The sequence below is a fragment of the Nerophis ophidion genome, linkage group LG18, assembly GCF_033978795.1.
Source record: "Nerophis ophidion isolate RoL-2023_Sa linkage group LG18, RoL_Noph_v1.0, whole genome shotgun sequence".
Taxonomy (NCBI): Eukaryota; Metazoa; Chordata; class Actinopteri; order Syngnathiformes; family Syngnathidae; genus Nerophis; species Nerophis ophidion.
Genome location: NC_084628.1, coordinates 16,028,753 through 16,055,825, shown reverse-complemented (window position 1 = coordinate 16,055,825; position 27,073 = coordinate 16,028,753). Strand labels below are relative to the sequence as shown.

The following is a 27,073-nucleotide window of genomic DNA, read 5'->3' as shown; positions in this document are numbered from 1 at the left end:
TGTCTCTTTTAAAAGTGCTCCCCCTCTGGTCAACTTATGACATAACAAGTGTGTGTAAAAATTTTAAGTGCTCCCCCTTTGGCCAATATAGGTAATAAGTGTGTGTAAGAAATTGAAATGCACCCACATTGGCCGAAATTAATTACAACATTTTTTTAAATAAATATGTTATATATATATATATATATAGAGAGAGAGAGAGAGAGAGAGAGAGAGAGAGAGAGAGAGAGAGAGAGAGAGAGAGAGAGACTAATAACTTAAAGTAAATAAAAAAACTAGCTTAAAGTAGTATTTTTCTCACTATGTGTTGCCTTTTTTTTTGCGAAATTTGTAAAAATGTCTTATATTCTTTGTTTCTGGAATATTGTAATATTTTCCTGTACAAATATTACTTTTTTATGTAAAATTATCACTTTTTAAATGCAAAATGGTGACATTTGTCATATACAATTCTGACTTGAATTACAATATTGCCCAATTTTCTTGTTGTTCTTGTGAAATAGTGACATTTTGAGTAAAAAATTATGACTTTGGTCAAAATTTTGCCTAGTACAATTTCGATTGTTTTTACAATAATAGCAACATTTCAAAGTGTTCTTATAAAATTGTTACTTTGGTCCAGTAAAATTACGACTCTTTTCATAAAATTGAACAAATACTCAGTTTTTCTTGTAAAATGTTGACTTGCGTTGAGTAAAATTACGACTTTTATTGTAATACTGCCAAAATTCAAAGTTTTTCTTGTGAAAGTCCAACAAATTTTTCACAAAAAGTTTTTTTTTATATTGATTGATTGATACTTTTATTAGTAGATTGCACAGTTCAGTACATATTCCGTACAATTGACCACTAAATGGTAACACCCGAATAAGTTTTTCAACTTGTTTAAGTCTGGGTCCACGTTAATGGTAATTCATATTTGCATAGTATGTACATATTATTCATGTTGTAAATTCACATATTAATATACCTAGAAAGGGTGGTCTTAAAGGGGTAGGCCTTTTTCGGAGGTCTCACGAAGGTAAGAAATACAAGTGGGTGTGGGTGTGGGACCATGGTGCGCGTGTGTGTGCATGACACCACCATCATGGCCTTGGGTTTACAGTGAGGGAGCATTTTAGCATCAGTTTAAAAGCATATCAAACATTAATGCTCCTTATTTTCTATGAAGGACATCATAATTAGTCCCATTGAAACAGCAAGGCAGGGAGGTGCTGCCTTGGCAAAAATGCACCATTGTCTGAAGGGACTAACATGTGACACTACACTGCCACCTACTGGCGAAGGAAATAATCCCTTCAATTTGTCCCAGGTAGAGTTAAAAAATATATGTTAATAATAAAAGTAGGAATACAGTAGGTTTAAAATGAATATTATAAAAAAAAAAAAAATAGGCTGCACAATGTTTATTATTCATACATTTAAAAGGGCAATATTTTATTATTAGTGTCAAAAAAAATACCGGTAAAATAATGCATTCTTAGTTGTTGACTGCATTTTTTTATTGCTTCTCTACCTGGTAAAAAATGTTTTATAATTATATACAGTTTATTAAAATAGCCAATTAAAATGGAGCACTGTGTTAGATGCCCATCTGCTGGCGAAATGGGGCATTACATTTCGATTTCCAGCCAATTCCAAATTGAATTTTACAGTACAGATAAGCACGATATTTCCTTGACTTATAGCTCGTTGTAGTGCAGCATAAAAGAGTAATAAGGTGCAGATATAATTAAATAGATTTACTGTACAGATAAATATATTTCACTTTTCCATATGCATCCACGTTTATGGATTTATATTATATTGCCTTTATATTGTCAATTTGATATGTACAGTACGTCAAAAACATGCAGTGGAGCCAAAAGCTGTACAGAATAATTGATTAAACTAACAAAGATACATGTTAAAAAATAAATCAAATAAAAACATATAAACCTGGATAAAAGAACTGCAGATAATCACAATAAAAAATTTGCAGGAACATTTTCAAGGAAAATATCATTATTTTTTTTTTACATAATTTTTTGCTTAATGAATACTTTGAATACACTATTAACTGTTTCATCAGATTTTGTTTACATTTTTCCCAGATTTTTATCACATGTAACTCATCTGCATTGAACCGATTCTCAACACTGCCTTCTCGTGGACATTTGCTCCATTACAGCATTGCGTAGCTAAATAATGTTATTATTTCCTAATATAATAAATACATTGACATATACGTGTACATATATAGCCCACAGTTTTTAGTTTTTTTTTCTTTTTAAATAACTAAGCCAAACAATAGTGCAGAATACTGTGGTAAAATACAATCTGCATTCATAATATTCCGAATCACACAGCATGAAATAAACACATTCCAAAATGCCTCAAATAAAAACATATAAACCTGGATAAAAGAACTGCAATTAATCACAATAACAACTTTGCAAGAACATTTTCAAGGAAACTAACTTATTGTTTTTACATGATTGTTTTGCTATTTTTAAATAAATACTTTAAATAGTATATTAATTGTTTCATCAGATTTTGTTTACATTTTTCCCAGATTTTTATCACATGTAACTAATCTGCATTGAACCGATTCTCAACACTGCCCTCTAGTAGACATTTTCCTCATTACAGCATTGCATAGCTCAATAATGTTATTTCCTAATTTAATAAATAAATTGACATATGCGTATATATATATATATATATATATATATATATATATATATACATATATATATATATATATATATATATATATAACCCGCAGTTTTTTTTTCCAGTTTTTTTTTTAAATAACCAAGCCAAATAATAGTGTTGTAAAATACAATCTGCATACATAATATTCCAAATCACACAGCATGAAATAAACACATTCAAAAATACCTCAAATAAAAACATATGAACCTGGATTAAAAGAACTGCAATTAATCACAATAAAAACTTTGCAAGAATATTTTCAAGGAAAATAACTTATTGTTTTAACATGATTGTTTTGCTATCATTAAATAAATACTTTGAAGAGCATATTAACTGTTTAATCAGATTTTGTTCACATTTTTTCCAGATTTGTATCACATGTAACTAATCTGTATTGAACCGAATCTCAACACTGCCCTTTCGTGGACATTTGCTCCATTACAGCATTGCATAGCTCAATAATGTTATTATTTCCATCCATCCATCCATTTTCTACCGCTTATTCCCTTGTGGGGTCGCGGGGGGCGCCGGCGCCTATCTCAGCACATATACGTATATATATAACCCGCAGTTTTTTTTGTTTTTGGGGGGGGGGGGGAATAACTAAGCCAAATAATAGTGCAGAATACTGTGGTAAAATACAATCTGCATTCATATTTTTCCCAAATCACACAGCATGAAATAAACACATTCCAAAATACCTCAAATAAAAACATAAACCAGGATAAAACAGCTGCAATTAATCCCAATAAAAACTTTGCAAGAACATTTTCAAGGAAAGTAACTTATTGTTTTTACATGATTGTTTTACTATTTTTAAATAAATACTTTAAATAGTATATTAATTGTTTCATCATATTTAGTTTACATTGTTCCCAGATTTTTATCACATGTAACTGATCTGTAATGAACCCAATCTCAGCACTGCTTTCTAGTGGACATTTTCTTCATTACAGCATTGCATAGCTCAATAATGTGGTTATTTCCTAATATAATAAATAAATTGACATATACGTATAAATATAACCTGCATTTTTTTTTTCAGTTTTTTTTTAAATAACTAAGCCAAATAATAGTGCAGAATACTGTGGTAAAATACAATCTGCATTCATAATATTCCAAATCACACAGCATGAAATAAACACATTCCAAAATGCCTCAAATAAAAACATAAACCTGGATAAAAGAGCTGCAATTAATCACAATAAAAACTTTGCAAGAACATTTTCAAGGAAAATAAGTTACTGTTTTTACATAATTGTTTTTCTATTATTAAATATATACTTTGAATAGTACATTAACTGTTTCATCAGATTTTGTTTACATTTTTCCCAGATTTTTATCACATGTAACTCATCTGCATTGAACCGAATCTCAACACTGCCCTCTCGTGGACATTTGCTCCATTACAGCATTGCATAGCTAAATAATATTTCCTAATATAATAAAATCGACATATACGTATATATATAACCCGCAGGGTTTTTTTTTTTTGTTTGTTTGTTGTTTTTTTTTAATAACTAAGCCAAGTAATAGTGCGGAATACTGTGGTAAAATACAATCTGCATACATAACATTGCAAATCACACAGCATGAAATAAACACATTCAAATAAAAACATATAAACCTGGATTAAAAGAACTGCAATTAATCACAATAAAAACTTTGCAAGAACATTTTCAAGGAAAATAACTTATTGTTTTTACATAATTGTTTTGCTATTATTAAATAAATACTTTAAATGGTATATTAACTGTTTACATTTTTCCCAGATTTTTATCACATGTAACTGATCTGCATTGATCTGAATCTCAACACTCCCCTCTAGTGGACATTTGCTTCATTACAGCATTGCATAGCTAAATAATGTTATTAATATTATTTCCTAATATAATAAATACATTGACATAAATGTATAAATATACAACACAAATTTTTTATTCGTTTTATTTTTGTAAATAACTAAGCCAAATAATAGTGCCGAATACTGTGGTAAAATACAATCTGCATACATAATATTCCAAATCACACAGCATGAAATAAGCACATTAGGTTTAGGCACACAGACGTGAGTAAAGCAGGGAAGACAGAGCTGCAAACACATTAATGTGGACTGCTCAAGGGCGGTTCTGGTCCAGATGGCCCGACAGCCACGGCAGCTGTAAATCACCGTGCTCACATTGGACCGGCTTTCAGGCCTGCAAGGTGAGACCACTGACACTGGAACGTGACAACGAATGAATTCTCAGACCTGTTTGTTGGTTGTGTTTATAATGTTAGGTTTGAGGTTTGCTGCCGGGTGTTGACTCTGTGCCTTTAAGTGATGGCATCTACACAGCCTGGCCTGCACATATTAACCTTCAGCCAGGTTGCCCTCTTGGCTTCTCATTGATTATAGCGGCCCATTCTGTGGTTTCGTGTGTGCGCGTGTACGTGTGTGTGCATGTGTGTGTGTGTGTGTGTGTGTGTGTGTGTCAGGCAAGACAGATAGAGGGTGGAGGTGGGTTTTGCGGCTGTGCTGATTGAATGGGTCATCTTGAAATGGCCATGCAAGGAATGTTGGCTGTGCTTTATCATCCACACACACGATCACATGCTTACAAACCCTTTTTTTTAGTCCATTCTCCTTGTAGTGTACTTTACTCTACGTTACCGCACTCCCCCTGAAATATGAACCACTTGCTACAGAAATCGGTTATCCCGCTGTTCTGTCGCTCATCTGCCCAACTACTAATTTATGATCCGCATTGTCGAGGCCAAGTACGCTAGAATTATTGGTTTTCTGACCAAAATGCACCGGGGAGCTTTTAATTAACTTGGCCAATTGTATTTTTGATCATTGATTTATTGGTCAAACGCCATACTCCTATCTTACATGACTTATGCACAGTCGCAATCAAAAGTTGACTTACACTAAATAACATAATGTCATGGCTGTCTTGAGTTTGCAAAAATTTATATAACTCTTATTTTTTTGTGATAGAGTGATTGAAGCACATACTTGTTGGTCACAAAAAACATTCATGAAGTTTAGTTCTTTTATGACTACTATGGGTCGACTGAAAATGTGATCAAATCTATACCAAAAGTATACATACAGCAATGTTAATACTTGGTTACATGTCCCTTGGTAAGTTTCACTGCAATAAGGCGCTTTTGGTAACCATCCACAAGCTATTGGGTGAATTTCTGACCACTCCTCTTGACAAAATTGGTGCATTTCAGCTACTATACATGACAGTCCACATTAATGTGTTTGCAGCTCTGTCTTCCCTGCTTTACTCACGTCTGTGTGCCTAAAGCTAATGTGCTTATTTCATGCTGTGTGATTTGGAATATTATGTATGCAGATTGTATTTTACCACAGTATTCGGCATTTCTGACATGGACTTGTTTCTTCAGCATTGTCCACATGTTTAAGTCAGGACTTTGGGTAGGCTATTCTAAAACCTTCATTCTAGCCTGATTTAGCCATTCCTTTCCCACTTTTGACGTGTGTTTGGGGGTCATTATTCTGTTGGAACACCCAACTGCGCCCAAGACCCAACCTCCAGGCTAATGATTTTAGGTTGTCCTGAAGAATTTAGAGGTAATCCTCCTTTTCTTTGTCCCATTTAAAGCACCAGTTCCATTGGCAGCAAAACAGGCCCAGAGCATAATACTACCACCACCATGCTTTACGGTAGGATTGGTGTTCCTGGGATTAAAGACCTCACCTAATTTTCCTGAAGGAATCAATTAAGTACTATCTATCCATCTATCTTTTCTCCTTTGAACATATTGCTGGGTATTGTGGCCAAACAGCTCCATTTTTGTTTCATCTGACATCACATGGACAAAGATAAGACCTCCTGGAGGAATGTTCTGTGGTCAGATGAAACAAAAATGGAGCTGTTGGCAACAATACCCATTATTGCAGTGAAACTTGCCAAGGGACATGTAACCAAATATTAACATTGCTGTATGTATACTTTTGACCCAGCAGATTTAGTCACATTTTCAGAAGACACAATAATTTCATAAAAAGAACCAAACTTTATGAATGTTTTTTTGTGACCAACATCTTTGTGCTCCAATCACTCTGTCACAAAAAATTGTAAAAAGGATTGGAAACTCAAGACAGCCACGACATTATGTTCTTTACAAGTGTATGTAAACTTTTGATCGCCACTGTATTTGTTGAACATGTACAACCTTAAAATTGCAGCCAGTAGATGGCAACAAAGAGCCTTTTTTTCTGGGGAGACGAAGACTTACCTCAAACAATGAAAGGGTTACTTAAAGTAAATAAATACATACCGTATTTTCCTGACTATAAGGTGCACTTAAAATCTTTTTTTTTTCTTAAAACTCGAAAGCACGCCTAATGTAAGGAATAAGTTTGGTTGAGCTTAGCCACCTCGAAGCTATTTTATACTGTACATGGTGTAATGATAAGTGTGACCAGTAGATTGCAGTCAAACATAAGAGATAGATCTAGACTGCACTATAATGGAAATATGACTCAAGTAAACAACACCAACATTGTACATGTTCCATTGAAAATAAAGAACATTACACACGGCGCTCAAAAATCTATCAAAATGTTTTAGTACAACTTTGGTAAGCTATGAAGCCGCAGTGCTTGATGTGCTTCAACATACGAGTGTTATTATGGTGTGTGTATAAGGTAAGATATATCATCTGGTGTTTTGTTTCGCAATATTATGCAAAAGCAACTTTTCTTACATTCCGGTACCCGCTGTTCTGTATTTGAGATCTGCATAAGTCCTGAAAAATGGCACGAAACCGTCTCTGTAGTCCGTGCCGATTGGTGTCTTCTTCTTCTCTATCTTCTTGTTATGGGACATTCATCCTCCGCTGTTGCCATTTCTAGTGAAAATTAGTGTAAAGTTCTTACTTATATCTGTCAGTAAACTTGCTATGAAAGCGCTAAAACATACCGGTGTAGTGAGTTTACATTATTCACCCAAGGAACTTTAGTTATTAGAGAGTTCCAGTTGGACGTATTTTCACGGGACACACTTCCAGTGTTTTTGTTTCCGGATGAGAAGATGCTTCTCCGTTATCAATTGAAGTAAAGTCTGAATGTCATTAAAACAGTTAGCTCCATCTTTTGACACTTCTTCCACTCCCGTCCTTGCACGCTACACCGCTGCAAAAAAGATGACGGGGAGAAGACGCTGCCGAAGGTGAACCGCGTAAATAAGACCGCCCACAAAACGGCGCATCCGGAAGCGACTGTCAGAAAGCGGCTTGAAGATGATCTGTAAAACATAATCTATGCAACATTTTGACTAAAGAACCACCATTACATGTTGTGTACACCACCAGGAAGTGTTTTCACTTTAGAAAAAATAAATCATAATATGAATCCTGTAATGCGCCCAATAATCCAGTGCGCTTTACATATTAAAAGAGATTGAAAATAGACCATTCATCGGCAGTGCGCCTTATAATCCGGTGCGCCCTATGGTCCGAAAAATACAGTAAGGAAAAATATTAGGATACGATTAAGAATTCCATTGAGTAAATAAAAATAATATTAGGTCAAGAAATATATACATTTGTATATTAAAAGTGTAATTAATAAAGACTTTCATTATAATTATTTAACTTTTTTTAAAATAGTTGTACAATTTAAATACTTATTATTAGAACATTTTATACCATTTGAAATGATAAAGTTTCGAAATTAATCATGAAATAAAAAGATAATTATTGATCCCTTAAATTAAACCTGAGAAATTCAATAGGGTCCTCTGTCCCAAAGAGACATCGGTCCCAAATAACAATTTTCAACGTTTTATTTAATGGATCAATAATTATCAGTTTATTGGTTTTCACTGTTAAATGTTGGGAAATTATTCAAATCATTCTAAAATTCCATTAGTTAAAACAAATTAAAAAGGTCATTAAATATATAAATTGTTAAATAAAAATTGAAGAATCAATTCTTTCATTGTAATCATTCAATATATTTTTTAGTTGGTTGACCAACAATTTAACTTTTTTACATTGTGAATTGTTAAATTAAGTCAGAAGTGTCATTTAAAAATAACACATTATTTTATATTTTAAATATATAAATTGATTGCATGTCCTCCCCGTGAATGCGTGGGTTCCCTCCGGGTACTCCGGCTTCCTCCCACTTCCAAAGACATGCACCTGGGGATAGGTTGATTGGCAACACTAAATTGGCCCTAGTGTGTGAATGTGAGTGTGAATTTTGTCTGTCTATCTGTGTTGGCCCTGCGATGAGGTGGCGACATGTCCAGGGTGTACAATGCCTTCCGCCAGATTGTAGCTGAGATAGGCATCAGCGACCCCAAAGGGAATAAGCGGTAGAAAATGGATGGATGGATTTTTAAAAAGTAATGAATAAATACTTTCATTATAATTAACTTTTTTTTAAATTAGTTGAACAACTTAAATAATTATTATTAAAACATTTTATACCGTTTGAAATGAGGCAATTTTGAAATTCATCATAAAATAAAAAGTAAATTAAAATAATTTTTCCACGTTTTATTTAATGAATCAATAATTATCTGTTTATTGGTTTTCACTGTTAAATGTTGGTAAATTATTACAATTATTTTTAAAATGCCATTAGTTAAATAAAATTAAAAAGGTAATTAGATATATAAATTGTTAAATAAAAAGTAAAGAATCAAAACTTTCAATATAATTATTAAAAACGTTTTTTTCAGTTGGTGAACCAACAATTTAATTAACTGTTTTACATTGTGAATTGTTAAATTAAGTTATATTTTTCATTTATAAATAAAAATAGTGTATTCAAATTGGTCATACAATAATCCCAAAAAATGTAAATAAAATAATAATAGAACAATACATTTCTTTTTTTTCATTGTTCAGTTTTAATTTAAATTGAATGTAAACATTGTTTAGAAAATTTTGAAAAAGGCCATGAACTAAATACAAAATTGAAGAGGCTCCAGCACCCTCCGTAACCCCAAAAGGGACAAGCGGTAGAAAATGGATGAATGGAAGTTTCAATGAATATACCAATTGGTGAAGAATAAAAAAGAAAAGTCATTAGAACACCTATAAGTATTTTGTGAATAACACAATATTTCATATTTTATATATATAGGTTGATTTAAAAAAAAAAAGTAATGAATAAATACTTTCAATTGCAAAAAGTCAAAAATGTATACTTTTTTTTACTAATTGCTCCATTATGTATGGTTTTGACTTTTAAAAGGCAGTATTTAAATATATACATTCTAAGTAATAAGTTTCAATTTGAATAATTGTGATTTAAGTAATTAATTAATCCACATTGTTTTGTTAATTGTATTCCTATTTGTATTATCTATTCAATCATTTGCATTGATTTGATTTTGGCACAAAAATAACATCCATAAATGCATGTTTGTGTGCATGAGTGTGAGCGTGGTGGTCCTGCTGGGTCTCTCTCTGCGCTCCAAAGCTGTACTCTGACGACCAGGCCTTCCTCCTGTGTCTTTGTAGCCAGCACCCGTCCACCCTGCTGTTGCAGCTCTCTCTCTCTCTCTGGCAGTTTGGCTGCAAGAAGTTGAGCAAAAAGCATGTTCAAAGAATCAGGGATTATTTGTGTTACCCTTCCTTTGGACAAAGGTGAACGATCTCAAGAAAGTCAGATAGATTCACCATATTGGACATAAATATAAACAGGAAGTAAGTGAAACCACATGACATCCAATCCGTTCACACAGTCAATGAGTCACAAATGAGTCACTGTATTATATAATTGTAATATGCAGCTTTTTTCCATGTTTGATGTTGGTTTGTCGTTTAAAAAGAATGGAAACATGTTTGCGACACTTAAACTCTCATTTAGATGGATTTCTTGGCAACCGTCTTGTGAGATAAAATGTCAAAAAACACCCTCCAAAAATGTATTTTGTTTGCTCCAAATGATCTCTCTAACATGCATTGAACTTCATAGCAGGGGTCGGCAACTCACAATGTAGAAAGAGCCAGAATTGGACCAAAAATGTAAAAAACAAATCTGTCTGGAGCTGCAAAAAAAAAAAAAATCCTTAAATAAGTCTTATAATGAAGGCAACACGTGTAAGTGTCTATATTAGCTATATTAGCCTACTATCAAAATGACTGTGTCGCATGCTGGTGCAAGTCTTTGTTGACAAAAATGTTGAAATGAAATATTTATTTTACACATTTTTACAACATTGGAAAATATTAATGAAACAAAGGCTTCTCACAAGGTGAAATGACTCCTAGAAATTACTGGCTTAAAATGCCCGAAGGCATAGACGTTTGTGTCCAAGTTAAAGGAAACGGCAGGCTGTCTTAACCCTAACCCTAACCCTTACCATCTTTGGCAAGCTGAGTAACGTTTGCTGTGGTCTGGAACAACACGGCACACAAACAACGATCAGTAATGCAGCCAATATTACGTCTCGTGCAAATATAAATTAAATACACAAATTACATAAGTAAAGGAAATTAAATGAGCTCAAATATACCTACAAACAAGGCATAATGATGCAATACGTACATACAACTAGCCTAAATAGCATGTTAGCATCGATTCGTTTGCAGTCGTGCACTGACCAAATATCAATCAATCAATCAATTAATGTTTATCTATATAGCCCAAAATCACAAGTGTCTCAAAGGGCTGCACAAGCCACGACATCCGCGGTACGGGGCCCACATAAGTGCAATAAAAAACTCACCCCAGTGCATACTTGCCAACCCTCCCAAATTGTCCGTGAGATTCCCGAAATTCAGCGCCTCTCTCAAAAACCACCCGGGAAAAATTTTGTCCTGAAATTCAGGCGGAGCTGGAGGCCACTTTGTCTCCAGCTCCATGCGGACCCGAGTGACATGTCGACAGCCCGTTTTCACGTCTGCTTTCCCACAATATAAACAGAGTGCCTGCCCAATGACGTTAGAACTGTAGAATGATCGAGGGCGAGTTATTGGTTTCTTATGTGGGTTTATTGTTAGGCATTCTCATTAACGTCCTCCCAGCGCGGCAACAACACACAACAACAGCAGTCACATTTTCGTCAACCGTAAAGCATTTTGTCTGCTGTAAACAGCAATGTTGTGACACTCTTAAACAGGACAATACAGCCATCTACTGTGCATGCATATGTGACAATAACATCCACGGCTTTTAGAGTAGTGGTTCTCAACCTTTTTTCAGAGATTTACGTACCTCCTGTGAACATTTTTTGAATTCAAGTACCCCCTAATCAGAGCAAAGCATTTTTGGTTGAAAAAAAAAGATAAAGAAGTAAAATACAGTACTATGTCATCAGTTTCTGATTTATTAAATTGTATAACAGTGCAAAATATTGCTCATTTGTAGTGGTCTTTCTTGAACTATTTGGAAAAAAAGATATAAAAATAACTAAAAACTTGTTGAAAAATAAACAAGTGATTCAATTATAAATAAAGAGTTCTACAAATACTGCAATGAGGTGGCGACTTGTCAAGGGTGTATGCGCCTTCCGCCCGATTGTTGCTGAGATAGGCACCAGCCCCCCAGCGACCCCAAAGGGAATAAGCGGTAGGGAAATGGATAGATGGATAGCTGTACATATACTCCTCCCCTCTTAACCACGCCCCCAACAACGCCCCGCCCCAAACCATGCCCCCCACCTCTCGAAATCGGAGCTCTCAAGGTTGGCAAGTATGCCCCAGTGGGACGTCGGTGACAATGAAAACAATGGATGTCGAGCCCATATGCCCGATTAGCCCTCCACACAAGTCAATAACATCAACCAAGCTCACTTTTGTGCATTCACGCACAGCATAAAACGTTTGGTGGACAAAATGAGGCATGGAACGAGTGTCTTAAAACACATCTTTTTGTGGCAGCGTCGGACAAAGTTGTATATGTAAACAAACTGTTGATTCACAGTCCACACAACTAGGGTGAGTTCAAGGACCGCCGAAATAAGTAGGACACTAGTAGTAGGTAAGTAGGTGAATAAAGTAATAAGTAAATAAAATAAGTAAGTAAGTAGGCGCTCACAAAATACTCTCCTCAGTCAAGCATAAATACAAACATATTAAACTGTGGGCTTTCTAACAACTAGTAAGGTTTGTGTCATGTTTGTCCTCCTACAGAAAACCATATTAAAACAAAAAATATATATTCTTTCCTTCTTTTTCCATTTTCATACATTTTTGAAAACGTTCCAGGGTGCCACTAGGGCAGCACTGAAGATGCGGCTTGCTGAAGTCCTGCCGAGAATAATATTTCATATTTTGACCTCAAACTAAACAGCATCAGGATCATTTAGATGCTACACAAGCCCTTTACTAGGGAGAATTACAGCCTTCTTGTTGCTGTGGTGACAAGTCATCGCCTACATTACTAATCTCTTGGTTAGCGAGAACACATTTTCTTTAGTTTTCTTCAAAAAAATAAACGAGAAAAGGCCGTTATTTACTGTCTCTCAATAGTCAAGAATTCTTTAAAAATAAATCTGGATCCAGACTGCGATGCGGATCACCGGTGGAATGCAATCACTTTGCTTATCTCATTTCTGACATTGAAATTTTCATCAAAACTTAACTTCTTGAGTTATGTTGCCGACTAACCAACAGACAGACAGGGTTCAATCATTCTGGAATTGAAGAAACGGAGTGAACCCTTTTGTCAATCATTCACTGTCTTTGTGTCTGCGGGTGGAGGCGGGGCTGCTACCATACATTCACACCGAAGTTCAGCCACATAATGTAAACATACGGTAACCTAGTAGAAATGATCCGGATCAGCCCCAAAATATAATCACTTTGTTGTATCTGGCATTTCCTGAAAAATGCCTTAAAGTCAGCAAATATATTTTTGATTTTATTGATAACTAACTTATTAACTAGCATTCTAACTACCTGGCTGACTGACTGTGTTTTTTAATTTAATTATGTTGCATACAAAGGGACAAGCGGTAGAAAATAGATGGATGGATGGACCTACTTATCTTTGGACCAGCCAGGAAACCCTTTCTTTAGTTACAGTTACATGCATAAAGCATCGATATGTTGCAATACTGCATAATTATTTAGGGTTTTTTTTCTCCACTTTTTTTCCCATCAATTCAGGGAATTTACATTTTTAATTACTTTTATAATTGCATTTCAACATACTGTGTGTGTGTTTATATATATATATATATATATATGTATGTATGTATGTATGTATGTATATATATATATGTATATATATATGTATATATATATATGTATATATATATGTATATATATGTATGTATATATATATATATGTATGTATATATATATATATATATATATATATATATATTTATATATATATATATATATGTGTGTATATGTATATGTATATATATATATATGTGTATATGTATATGTATATATATATATATGTGTATATGTATATATATATATATATATATATATATATATATATATATATGTGTGTATATGTATATGTATATATATATATGTGTATATGTATATATATATATATATATATATATATATATATATATATATATATATATATATATATATATATATGTGTATATGTATATATATATGTATATGTGTATATGTATATATATATGTATATGTATATATATATATGTATATGTGTATATGTATATATATATATGTGTATATGTATATATATGTATATGTATATATATATATGTATATGTGTATATGTATATATATATATGTGTATATGTATATATATGTATATGTATATATATATGTATATGTATATGTATATATATATGTGTATATGTATATGTATATATATGTATATATGTATATATGTATGTATATATGTATGTATGTATGTATATATGTATATATGTATGTATATATGTATATATGTATGTATATATGTATATATGTATGTATATATGTATATATATGTATATGTATATATATATATATATATATATATATGTATATATATATATGTATATATATATATATATATATATATGTATATGTATATACATATACATATATATATATGTATATGTATATGTATATATATATATATATATGTATATGTATATATATATGTATATGTATATATATGTATATATATATATGTAAAAATTAGATATTGGGTTTCCCTATGTAAAGCGCTTTGAGTCACTAGAGAAAAAGTGCTATATAAATATAATTCACTTTATATATATATATATATATATATATTGTATATAAATGGGTCACAACTGTCATTAATGGGCAATCTCTAATTGACTTTTTAATGACTTGATTTAAATTGGTCAAAAAATAATTAACAGTTTAAATAAAATAAGATATATATTAACAATTGATTGAATTATTGGACAATATATTTAAATAATGAGGTAAACATTTGTTTTCAGGATTAAATTATTGATATCTTAATGATCTATTATTTTCATATGTATTTAATATACGGTCATCTTTTTAATACTTTTTTCTTCTTCAGCCATCAATGTATGTTTACTACTTTGCGTTTGTCTTGCCCCAAAGCATGACACTATTTAACTGTATAAATATATATAATTTATTTCCAATAAACACATACTTGGTAGACTTTTTCCAGTCAAACTGACTTTGTTCTGTTCTTTAAGCTGCTGGTTTAAGAGGGAACAGTTCATCGCCGCCTCGGATTGGCATCCTGCTGGCCTGAAGTTGTAATTATTGCCAAGTCCTAATCATTCGAGTGCCTATTTAATCAGGTGCTGATGTATTACCTGTTGTTACTTGACTAGGAATTGTTTATTTTGCAATAATATTTACTTTTGTAATGTTTTTCATTACATTTTTTCTTCAGACCAAAGTGTGTTTATGTTTGCTTATATATATATACTGTGTATATATATGTATATAATATATATATATATATATATATATATATATATATATATATATATATTAAAGAGAGAAGGGGGTGGTGCGACCTTCAGTTTCCCACACTAACCTGCACCCACCTAACCTCCCCACCCAGCCTCCGACAGCCTCAGGAAATGAGCGATGTAACCGTAAACGCAGACTTGCTGATCTTGTTCTTGCTAAAATGGTCTGTGCGCGTTGTTGTGTACTGAGTGGGAGAAGCCGCCAATGTAACATAATATTTATTCTGTGTTGTTTTAGAGGCTCCTTGCTGGCTTTTATCATAATGTAACATGATTCAACATGCATTAACTTCACTGTGTAGCACTTTGAAGTGTTTCTCCACCCAAAGATGGTGGAATCTATGGTTAGTGTTACTGTCAGGCTTAACACAGTATTGTATTTAATGCATCCTCATGCACAATATATAATGAAAATAACCATAGGAGACATCATTGAAATGCTCCATAATAATAAAAACAAACAAAAAAAAACATTAAACCATTTAGAAAAAAATAAAAATACCCTAAATACCCTATAAATTAAAAAAAGAATAACTCCATAATTGAAAAATAAAAACAAATAGTATTATTATTAAAAAAAAGAAAAATAATAAAATAAATAATTGCATAAATAAAACAGATTAAATGAAAATACATTTAAAATCAATGAATAAGAAACAAAGAGAATAGAGGATATATATTTAGTCATTGTCATTGTAGCTTGTACACCGAAATTGTAAGCTAAACTATTTTAGTGCAAATTCATAACACATAAAAACATAAGAACATATCCAAATAGATACAAATATAATACCCTGTTATTAAAAAAATATGATAAAAAACACTATGCTGAGAAAGAAATGGGAAAAAATGTAATTAATAAATACAGAATAAATACTCCATAATTAAATAAAGTACAAAATAAAAGTTACCCTATAAATAAAAAATAATAATAATTAAAAATAAATACCCTATAACTTAAAACAGAGAGAAAACATATAAACAATGGATATATAAAAATGGATAATCTATCATTTAAAAAATATATATATATATGAAAGAAAAAATACATACCCAATCATTAAAAACTATTTAAAATAAATATAAGAGGGTGACCCCATAATTTAAAAACAATAATAATCAAATAATTCTACTGTGTAATTAATAAAATAATAAAAAAATGACCCTACAGTTGAAAAAATAAATCAACAAAGAAATACGGCGTAATTAAAGAAAAGAAAAAAGACTTATAAAGAAAAAATGTAAGTGAAGAAAATATTTGCAAACAAAAAAGAATACAAAAATACCCTATGTGCATTATAGCACTCATTTGTATCTATTGTGAAATATGCCTGTAATCTGTAGCATAACAAATGTAAGAGAAATTGAATGAGGGAAATACTTTTTCCAGGCGCTCTAAGCTTCTTAGTCACAACAACCCATGATATACTGCTCGGTTTCATCAGGCTTGGGATGACGAGAGGGGGGGCGGTAGGGACCATCTCTAAAAGTATTTTCATGTTTCATAGCAAGTTTTTCCGATTACATTCTGAGACAGCTCCCGCAGGTGTGCCTAATGTCGTGTCCTCCGAGTGTTCTTAATCCTTATTTAGGTGTCACTTTCAGAAAATGTTAGGCCACGAAGAAGCTGTGCTTGGTGATGTTCTGCCAGAGCCATTAGTGGATTTACTGCCTGCACATTAACGGCGCATCAAACTGCTGTATATATAATGGGTGTGTAAGTGTGAGTGTGTGTGTGTGGTGCACATTGGGCATGCAGGTCGGTCGGAAGGACATGCAGGCGAAGGAGTGTTATATTACAGCTCATGATGAAAATCCATCCATGGATGAGCATCACGGGTGTGCCAATGTGTAAAAACGCCACAGGACTTGAGAGATCGTGCACACACACACTCTCACACACACACTTGTCTCACTTGTCCTCCCTCCCGTTCCCTCCCTCACCGGTGAGATGTTCACTCGTTCTCTCTGAGGCGCTCTCAAAGTCAAGGCTGCTGTGTGGTGTGGTGCCGCTGTGATTTATTTCCGACGCTCATATCAACACTCTGGGGCGAGTGACAGGCTGGCGAAGACAGAGAGAGAAAGAGAGAGAGAGAGAGACAGTATTGGACGTAGTCATTGACTGTGGGGGTGTTTGCACGCCGCCGCTCCAGCGACGTGTCACTAGAGCTGATCAACTTCTCGCACTTAGCCACTTCCCGCCAGCAGTCACTCTCAGGACAGCAAGCGGGATTCGACCACGGTCCGAGTTTGGGCACCAATGGCGGGATTATATTGTCCTCTCAGCTTGCGACTTCACGTCATAACTCCACCCTGATTGCTCAGGCTGGGTAGGATGGGCAGGACGCCGCCGCCGCTGCTGATGATGCTGGCGTTGGCCCTTATGGGTGTCGCGCACGGCGGGGCCTCTCCACCAGGGGACGGCCCCGTGAAGCACAAGGGGAGCTGGAGGTGGAAAGGTGACAGGAGCCGTGAGTAAAAACCTCAACCATAGGCCAGGAAGTCGGCCGCCTTCTTTCTAACAGCCTGGTAGTTTTTACTCAACTACAGAGAGCACCAGGCAATCCGTATTTGCAGTTTTCTCACAAGCTTTCTGTTGGGTCCGAGCTTTTGCTCCAGACTACAACACCCTCCTCCACTTTACAGGTGCCGTCTTTGCTGGGTCAGGTGTTGTGTTGTCATAGTAACGCTGATTGCCGCCATAGTGGGACAGTGCATGATATGCTGCATGCTGAGAAACAAAGGCCATACTCTGTCGTTAAAGGCCTACTGAAACCCACTACTACCGACCACGCAGTCTGATAGTTTATATATCAATGATGAAATATTAACATTGCAACACATGCCAATACGACCTTTTTAGTTTACCAAATCGCAATTTTAAATTTTCGGCGAGGTATCCTGTTGAAAACGTCGCGGAATGATGACGCGTGCGCTTGACGTCACCGGTGGTAGCAGACATGTTCTCCCAGCACCGATCACGGCTTAAAGTAGTCTGTTTTTATCGCATAATTACACAGTATTCTGGACATCTGTGTTGCTGAATCTTTTGCAATTTGTTCAATTAATAATGGAGACTACAAAGAAGAATGCTGTTGGTGGAAAGCGGTGTATTTCGGCCGGCTGTAGCAACACAAACAAAGCTGGTGTTTCTTTGTTTGTTGTGAAGCCTTTAATATGGAACAGAGCGGTCAAGCAAATATGTATCTCTACCACATGTCAACTGGCAGGTTTCGGTGAGAAAATTGGGGTAATAAGTCGGCTCTTACCGTAAACATGAGCGTTCTTCCTGCATCTGTCAAAGAGGCAGCTGCGACTTTCTTGGCTCCTCCATGGCTTCCCCTCAGAGACACTGGCGGTCACCACACCCCTCCGACTTTCAGGTATGGCTATATAATCTCACTAAAACACTAGTAACACAATAATCAGATAAGGGATTTTCCAGAATTATCCTAGTAAATGTGTCTAATAACATCTGAATCGCTCCTACTGCCCTCGTCTTTTTTTTTCTTTCTTCTAGTCCTTCACTCTCACTATCCTCATCCACGAATCTTCCATCCTCGGTCAAATTAATGGGGAAATTGTCGCTTTCTCCACAACCAGTGACGTCACGCGCACATCGTCTGCTACTTCTGGTAAAGGCAAGGCTTTTTTATCAGCGACCAAAAGTTGCGAACTTTATCGTCGATGTTCTCTACTAAATCCTTTCAGCAAAAATATGGCAATATCGCGAAATGATCAAGTATGACACATAGAATGGACCTGCTATCCCCGTTTAAATAAGAAAATCTCATTTTACTTGGCCTTTAAATGACTCACTGAAATGTCCCTACCAAGTTCTCGTAATGTATTTTTAACTGGTGAAAATAATCTGTCAGTCTTGAGTTTTTGAGCAACCTGTACTTTCCATCGCCAGACTCGATATGGCGCCCCCTCTTGGTGTGACATCATCTACAGCAGTGTTTTTCAACCACTGTGCCTCTGGTGTGCCGTGTGAGATGATGTAATTTCACCGATTAGGGTAAACATATTTTTTTGCAAACCAGTAATTATAGTCTGCTAATGATGTGTTGTTGTTGAGTGTCGGTGCTGTCTACAGCTCGGCAGAGTAACTGTGGAATACCATTCCATATCAGTAGGTGGCAGCCCGTAGCTAATTGCTTTGCAGATGTCGGAAACAGCTGGAGGCAGTGTGCAGGTAAAAAGGTTTCTAATCTTTAGTGCCCCTAAGAAAAGGCATTGAAGTTTAGGGTAGGCTATGCAGAACAAAACTAAGACTGAACTGGCTACAAAGTAAACAAAAGCAGAATGCTGGACGACAGCAAAGACTTACTGTACATCGTAACATGACATGACAGTCAACAATGTCCCCACAAAGAAGTATAAAAACAACTGAAATATCCTTGAATGTTAAAACGAAGTGGATGCGGGAAATATCGCTCAAAGGAAGACATGAAACTGCGATGGGAAAATACCAAAAATAGAGAAAAAGCCACCAAAATAGGAGCGCGAGACAAGAACTAAAACACTCCACACAGAAAAACAGCAAACAACTCCAAATAAGTCACGGCGTGATGTGACCGGTGGTGACAGACAGTACACCTACTTTGAGACAAGAGCTATATTGATGCATGCTTGGTTTTGGTTTAAAGTCATATCCAATAATCGGGACAACAACTTCTTCCTGTCATTTCAGTTTTGTTTTTTTAATTATTTCTGCTGGTGGTGTGCCTTTCGATTTTTTTCAACGCAAAAAATGTGCCTTGGCTCAAAAAAGGTTGAAAAACACTGATCAACAGAACTGGAGTCCAGTTCCCAGTATAGACAGTGTGGATGAAGGTGTGTGAAACTATTATTGTGATCACCTCATTGCATGTTTTTGTAGTCCAAAAATACTTCAAAACTGATTATGAGCAAAATATACATTTTATACACAGACTCCGTAGCTTCTGTTTCTTCATGCTCTTTCAGCATACTGAGAAAAACACCAGTAGAAGAGGACATATATCGAATATAGGCTCGTTCTGTTTTTTGCAGATTTTGACTCAATTGGCTTGAGTGTTTAAAGTTATTTCATCCAAAGTCTGTCCAAAACCTTATTTTTTTGAAGTCAGAATAAAATGATGGCTGCAAATTACAACCCTCTCACTTTGTTCTCGTCAATTCAAATGTAGAGGTCCATACTTTTCTCATATTGCCATCATTTGGAAAAGTATTGCTACAACCTGCAACAATGCATCTGGCAGATATATTTCATCATTCCTTCAAATTATGTTTGAAAATATTGTGATTTAGGATGGAGATGCTAATAAAAACACATACTACATAAAATGAAATTGCCTCCAGTCTTCTATAGTTGACGTCAGCAGGCTGGTGCAGGCCCGCCCATATGTTGGAGTTAAAAATAGCTTTAAAAAAAAACGAAAAAAAAAGTCTAAAATCACTAATGTCTTTCTTTATTTGTGGAATTTTACCTGTGGTCATCATTTTTGGTTCCAGAAGTATGAAATAAGTGCATTTAAGCCCTTTAATCTCAGTGCTAAAGCTGTTTGTGTCAGACTCCGTGCTAGTAAATATGACACCACCTGCTATTTTTGTTCCCAGATATAAGAGGGATACACCAGTGTCCGTTAAGTAATCTGTCCCAAAAGGTCAGACAGACACCGAATCGTACAAAAACCGAAACAATTTTCCCCCTAAGAAATCATGTAAATCCAACTCGAGCCTAACTTGTCTACAGTCATCCATACTCAGAATTAAGGAAATATTTAAAGGGTCGTTTATGTATGTATGTATGTATATATATATAATATATAAACCCCGTTTCCATATGAGTTGGGAAATTGTGTTAGATGTAAATATAAAAGGAATAAAATGCAAATCCTTTTCAACCCATATTCAATTGAATGCACTACAAAGACAAGATATTTGATGTTCAAACTCATGAACTTTTTTTTTTTCTTTGCCAATAATAATTAACTTAGAATTTTAATGACTGCAACACGTGCCAAAGTAGTTGGGAAAGGGCGTGTTCACCACTGTGTCACATCACCTTTTCTTTTAACAACACTCAATAAACGTTTGGGAACTGAGGAAACTAATTGTTGAAGCTTTGAAAGTGGAATTCTTTCCCATTCTTGTTTTATGTAGAGCTTCAGTCGTTCAACAGTCCGGGGACTCCGTTGTCGTATTTTATGCTTCATAATGCGCCACACATTTTCCATGGGAGACAGTTCTGGACTGCAGGCGGGCCAGGAAAGTACCCACACTCTTTTTTTTACGAAGCCACGCTGTTGTAACACTTGTCTTGCTGAAATGAGCAGGGGCGTCCATGATAACGCTGCTTGGATGACAACATATGTTGCTCCAAAACCTGTATGGACCTTTCAGCATTAATGGTGCCTTCACAGATGTGTAAGTTACCCATGCCTTGGGCACTAATACACCCCCATACCATCACAGATGCTGACTTGTGAACTTTACGCCTATAACAATACATTGGTTATTTTCCTCTTCGTCTGGAGGACACCACGTCCTCTGTTTCCAAATATAATTTGAAATGTGGACTCGTCTGACCACAGAACACCTTTCCACTTTGCATCAGTCCATCTTAGATAAGCTCGGGCCCAGCGAAGCCGGCGGCGGTTCAGTATACTGTTGATAAATGGGTTTTAACTTGTACTTACAGATGTAGCGACCAACTGTAGTTACTGACAGTGGTTTTATGAAGTGTTCCTGAGCCCATGTGGTGATATCCTTTACACACTGATGTCGGTTTTTGATGCAGTAACACCTGAGGGATCAAAAGTCCGTAATATCATCGCTTACGTGCAGTGACTTCTCCAGATTCTCTGAACTTTTTGATGATTTTACGGACCGTTGATGGTAAAATCCCTAAATTCCTAGCAATAGCTCGTTGAGAAATGTTGTTCTAAAACTGTTCGACAATTTGCTTACAAAGTGGTGACCCTCACCCCTTCCTTGTTTGTGAATTACTTAGCATTTCATGGAAGCTACATTTACACCCAATCATGGCACCCAACTGTTCCAAATTAGCCTGCACACCTGTGGGATGTTCCATATGTGTTTGATGAGCATTCCTCAACCTGCTATTTTTGTTCCCAGATATAAGAGGGATACACCAGTGTCCGTTAAGTAATCTGTCCCAAAAGGTCAGACAGACACCGAATCGTACAAAAACCGAAACAACTTTCCCCCTAAGAAATCATGTAAATCCAACTCGAGCCTTATTGCCACCTTTCCCAACTTCTTTGTCACGTGTTGCTGGCATCAAATTCTAAAGTTAATGATTATTTGCAAAAAAATATAAAAAATGTTTATCAGTTTGAACATCAAATGAGTTGTGTTTGTAGTATATTCAACTGAATATGGGTTGAAAATGATTTGCAAATCATTGTATTCCGTTTATATTTACATCTAACACAATTTCCCAACTCGTATGGAAACGGGGTTTGTAAAATATATATATATATAATATGTATATATAATTATGTATATGTATATATATATATATATATATATATATATATATATATATATATGTTTATATAGTTATTTATATATATTTATGTATATATATATGTATATATATTTATGTATATATATATATATATGTATATATATGTATGTATATATATGTATATATATTTATGTATACATATTTATGTATATATATGTATATATATTTATGTATATATATATATATATATGTATATATATTTATGTATATATATATGTATATATATATATGTATATATATATATATATATGTATATATATATGTATATATATATATGTATATATATATATATATATATATATATATATATATATATATATATATATATATATATATACATATATATATATATATATATATATATGTGTGTGTGTGTTTGTGTACGAGTTAAGTTTATACCAAAAAGTTCTATTTTGGTTTCATCTGACCACATGACATTCTCCCAATCCTCTGTTGTATCATCCATGTTGTTGCGATCCGCTGCTCGGATCTACACATTATTTATTTTTCCATTTTTTATATCTCTCCATCTGACTCCATATTTCCTGTTTGCTTTGTCACCATGGTCACTCATCAGTCCACCTGCTAGTCTCGGTTCCCGCACACCTGCTACTCATTATCACTCTCCTATATAAGCCTCCCTCTTTTCTTTGTTCAGTCTGGGTCCATAAGAGTTGCTCACATGCAACAAGTGACGACTGCTCTTCTCGGTACGTTTATTCTCGCTAGCTCTTATGCTAAGAAGCCACCTGCCTTTTCTTAGCTCACATGCTAATTGTTTTAGTTTTTACACTTTTGTGCTTTCATGCCAAGTCTAGTTTTCTGTTTGTATTTCCTAGTTTTCATACGAGCGTTTTTGGTTTGCCTTTTTGTTAGCTCCAGTATTTCTGTTCAGAGCTCTCTTTTTGTTAAATACATCTTTTAAGATCTTACTTTTGTTGTGTTCACATCAACGCATCCTCGAGGGAATCGAACCCGGCACCTCAATGCCCACCAGTCCTTACACATGTATCCATTTTGGTATAAACTCAACGCGTCTTGTTTGGAGGAAGAATACTGAGTTGCATCCCAAGAACACCACACCTACTGTGAAGCATGGGGGTGGAAACATCATGCTTTGGGGCTGTTTTTCTGCTAAGGGGACAGAACGATTGATCCGTGTTAAGGAAAGAATGAATGGGGCCATGTATCGTGAGATTTTGAGCCAAAACCTCCTTCCATCAGTGAGGGCTTTGAATGGGTGACCAACTACTTATTTTCCACCATTATTTACAAATACTTTTTTAAAAATTGCTACAATGTGAACTCCTGGATATTTTTTTTCACATTCAGTCTCTCACAGTTGAAGTGTACCTATGATGAAAATTACAGACCTCTGTCATCATTTTAAGTGGGAGAACTTGCACAATCGGTGGCTGACTTTTTTGCCCCAACATATATATATATATATATATATATATGTATATATATATATATATATATATATAAAGGGGTGTGGGAAAAAATCAATATGAATGGAATCGTTTACGTTGTGCGATTCAGAATCGATTCACATTTTTAAAAAATCGATTTTTAATTTTTTTCATTTTGATTTTTTTTTTTTTTTTTTTTTTCTTAATCAATCCAACAAACCACTACACAGCAATACCATAACAATGCAATCTAATTCCAAAACTAAACCTGACCCAGCAACACTCAGAACTGCAATAAAATTGAGAGGAGACACAAACACGGCACAGAACAAACCAAAAGTAATGAAACAAAAATGAATATTATCAACAACAGTATCAATATTAATTATAATTTCAGCATAGCAGTGATTAAAAATCCCTCACTGACATCATCATTAGACATTTATAAAAATAATAAAAAAGAGCAATAGTGTCACAGTGGCTTACACTTGCATCGCATCTGATAAGCTTGAAAACACACTGTGTCCAATGTTTTCACAAAGATATAAGTCATATTTTTGGTTCGTTTAATAGTTAAAACAAATTTACATTATTGCAATCAGTTGATAAAACATTGTCCTTTACAACTATAAAAGCTTTTTTTTTTTTTTAAATCTACTACTCTACTAGCATGTCAGCAGACTGGGGTAGATCCTGCTGAAATCCTATGTATTGAATGAATACAGAATAGTTTTGAATCGGAAAAGTATCGTTTTTGAATCGAGAATCGAATCGAATCGAAAAAATTGATATATTATCGAATCGTGACCCAAGAATCGATATTGAATCGAATTGTGGGACACCCAAAGATTCACAGCCCTAATATATATATATATAGATTGAAATTTTGGGGTAAAGTTTCCCTTCAGAATTGATTCTCGATTCAAGACAACTCTCAGTTCAAAAACAATACTTTTTTAAATAAAACTGGGTGCCAGTTCTATGATTAACTACATTCCTCCATAAAAAAGATAAACGGATGTGAAAAATGTCTATATTACTTAGAGGAAAACTGGTTTTGTTCAATAAAATTGTACCCACTTCTCTTTTGTAAAAATCAATCTATATAGGAGTATATTGGCATCTACAGCATCAATAAGATTTGCCTTAATGACTTGACAGGACAGATGTTTGAAAAAATTTGAAAATTACATCAAATTTTTTTATTATTTCAATCGATTAAGACTCGTTACAAAAGTCAAAAGTCGATTTTTTTTTTTTTGACAACCCAATCATTTACCCACTCCAGCTATTAACTTTGAGCTTCGCTTAAAGTTGACCTTTGTTGCTTCATCATCATGTCTTGTCCTTTTTTTTTTTTTTTTTGGTCCGGATCTCTTTCTCCATCATTAATTGATCAGCGGTGTGTTGTAAAAAAGCCACTCAAGCGTGATGCTGCCTCACTGAAGTCGACGCCGAGTGTTGTTACTCCCAGTGACTGCGTTACGTGTGCTGACACACAGGAAGCGTGGATGTTGAGAGGGAGCGGCGAAGCTTCTGGCCGCTGACAGCTAATGGGATTGTTTGGCGCGGTACGACCCCCTGGACTCTTGAGTGATGAAGTGGCGAGCGTGTGCCCCTCGTGTCCGTCCCCTGTGTGGAGGTTAAAGGGACGCCGCTGTCTTGGTGGCGTTCCAGGATTAAATGACTGAGATGGGGTTGGACGAAGAAGCTGCTTTCCAAGGAGACTTTGCTCGAACTCAGGCTGACTCTGCAGCTCCACTATTCCCTCTTTCCAAGATGCACTTTATATTTAATACAGAACGTTGAATCTGCTGCGAAATCAATGTGTCACAAACAGGTGATGTTTTTTTTTAGTACAGTGGTTCTCAATCTTTTTTTCACCAAGTACCACCTTAGCAAACACTTGGCTCTCCATGTACCACCATAATGACCAATATTATAATACAGTAGCGTAGTAGGCCTACATATTCATTAAAAACAATGCAGAGGTTTTATTTAACAAGTTTATGTAATATTTTGGCCACTGTACCTTTGATAACACTTTGTTTAAATATTCAAACAATTCTGTGGCGTACCAGTAGTTGTACGCATACCACAGTTTAAGTGTATTTCTGCTGTAAAGACACTCAAGATGAACTTTTTGGCCCTTTACGTCCACCATTGGTCCATTTATCTTGGAAATCGTAGCATTCTATGTATTCAATTGTTCTACTCTTCCCACAGAAAAATAAGCCTTTTTTCTGCACTTGTATGATCTGTTACCTTTTTAGCTGGTTTGTTTGCGGGATTACCCAAAAACATCACAAATCCATCCATCTATCCATCTTCTTCCGCTTATCCGAGGTTGGGTCGCGGGGGTAGCAGCCTAAGCAGGGAAGCCCAGACTTCCCTCTCCCCAGCCACTTCATCCAGCTCCTCCCGGGGGATCCCGAGGTGTTCCCAGGCCAGCCGGGAGGCATAGTCTTCCCAACATGTCCTGGGTCTTTCCCGTGGCCTCCTACCGGTTGGACGTGCCCTAAACACCT

The 27,073-nt window shown here is 34.9% G+C and overlaps 1 protein-coding gene across 1 annotated transcript in view; it reads left to right on the top strand.

Moving 5' to 3' along the window:
- The first annotated feature begins 17,455 nt into the window (after window positions 1-17,455).
- The window catches only part of robo1 (roundabout, axon guidance receptor, homolog 1 (Drosophila)), a 460,963-nt gene continuing 451,345 nt past the window's right edge, over window positions 17,456-27,073 (top strand). Inside the window, exon 1 of the mRNA XM_061877335.1 lies at window positions 17,456-18,064. Coding sequence (XP_061733319.1) covers window positions 17,929-18,064 — 136 coding nt within the window. The 5' untranslated portion in view covers window positions 17,456-17,928. The remainder of the gene's footprint in view (window positions 18,065-27,073) is intronic.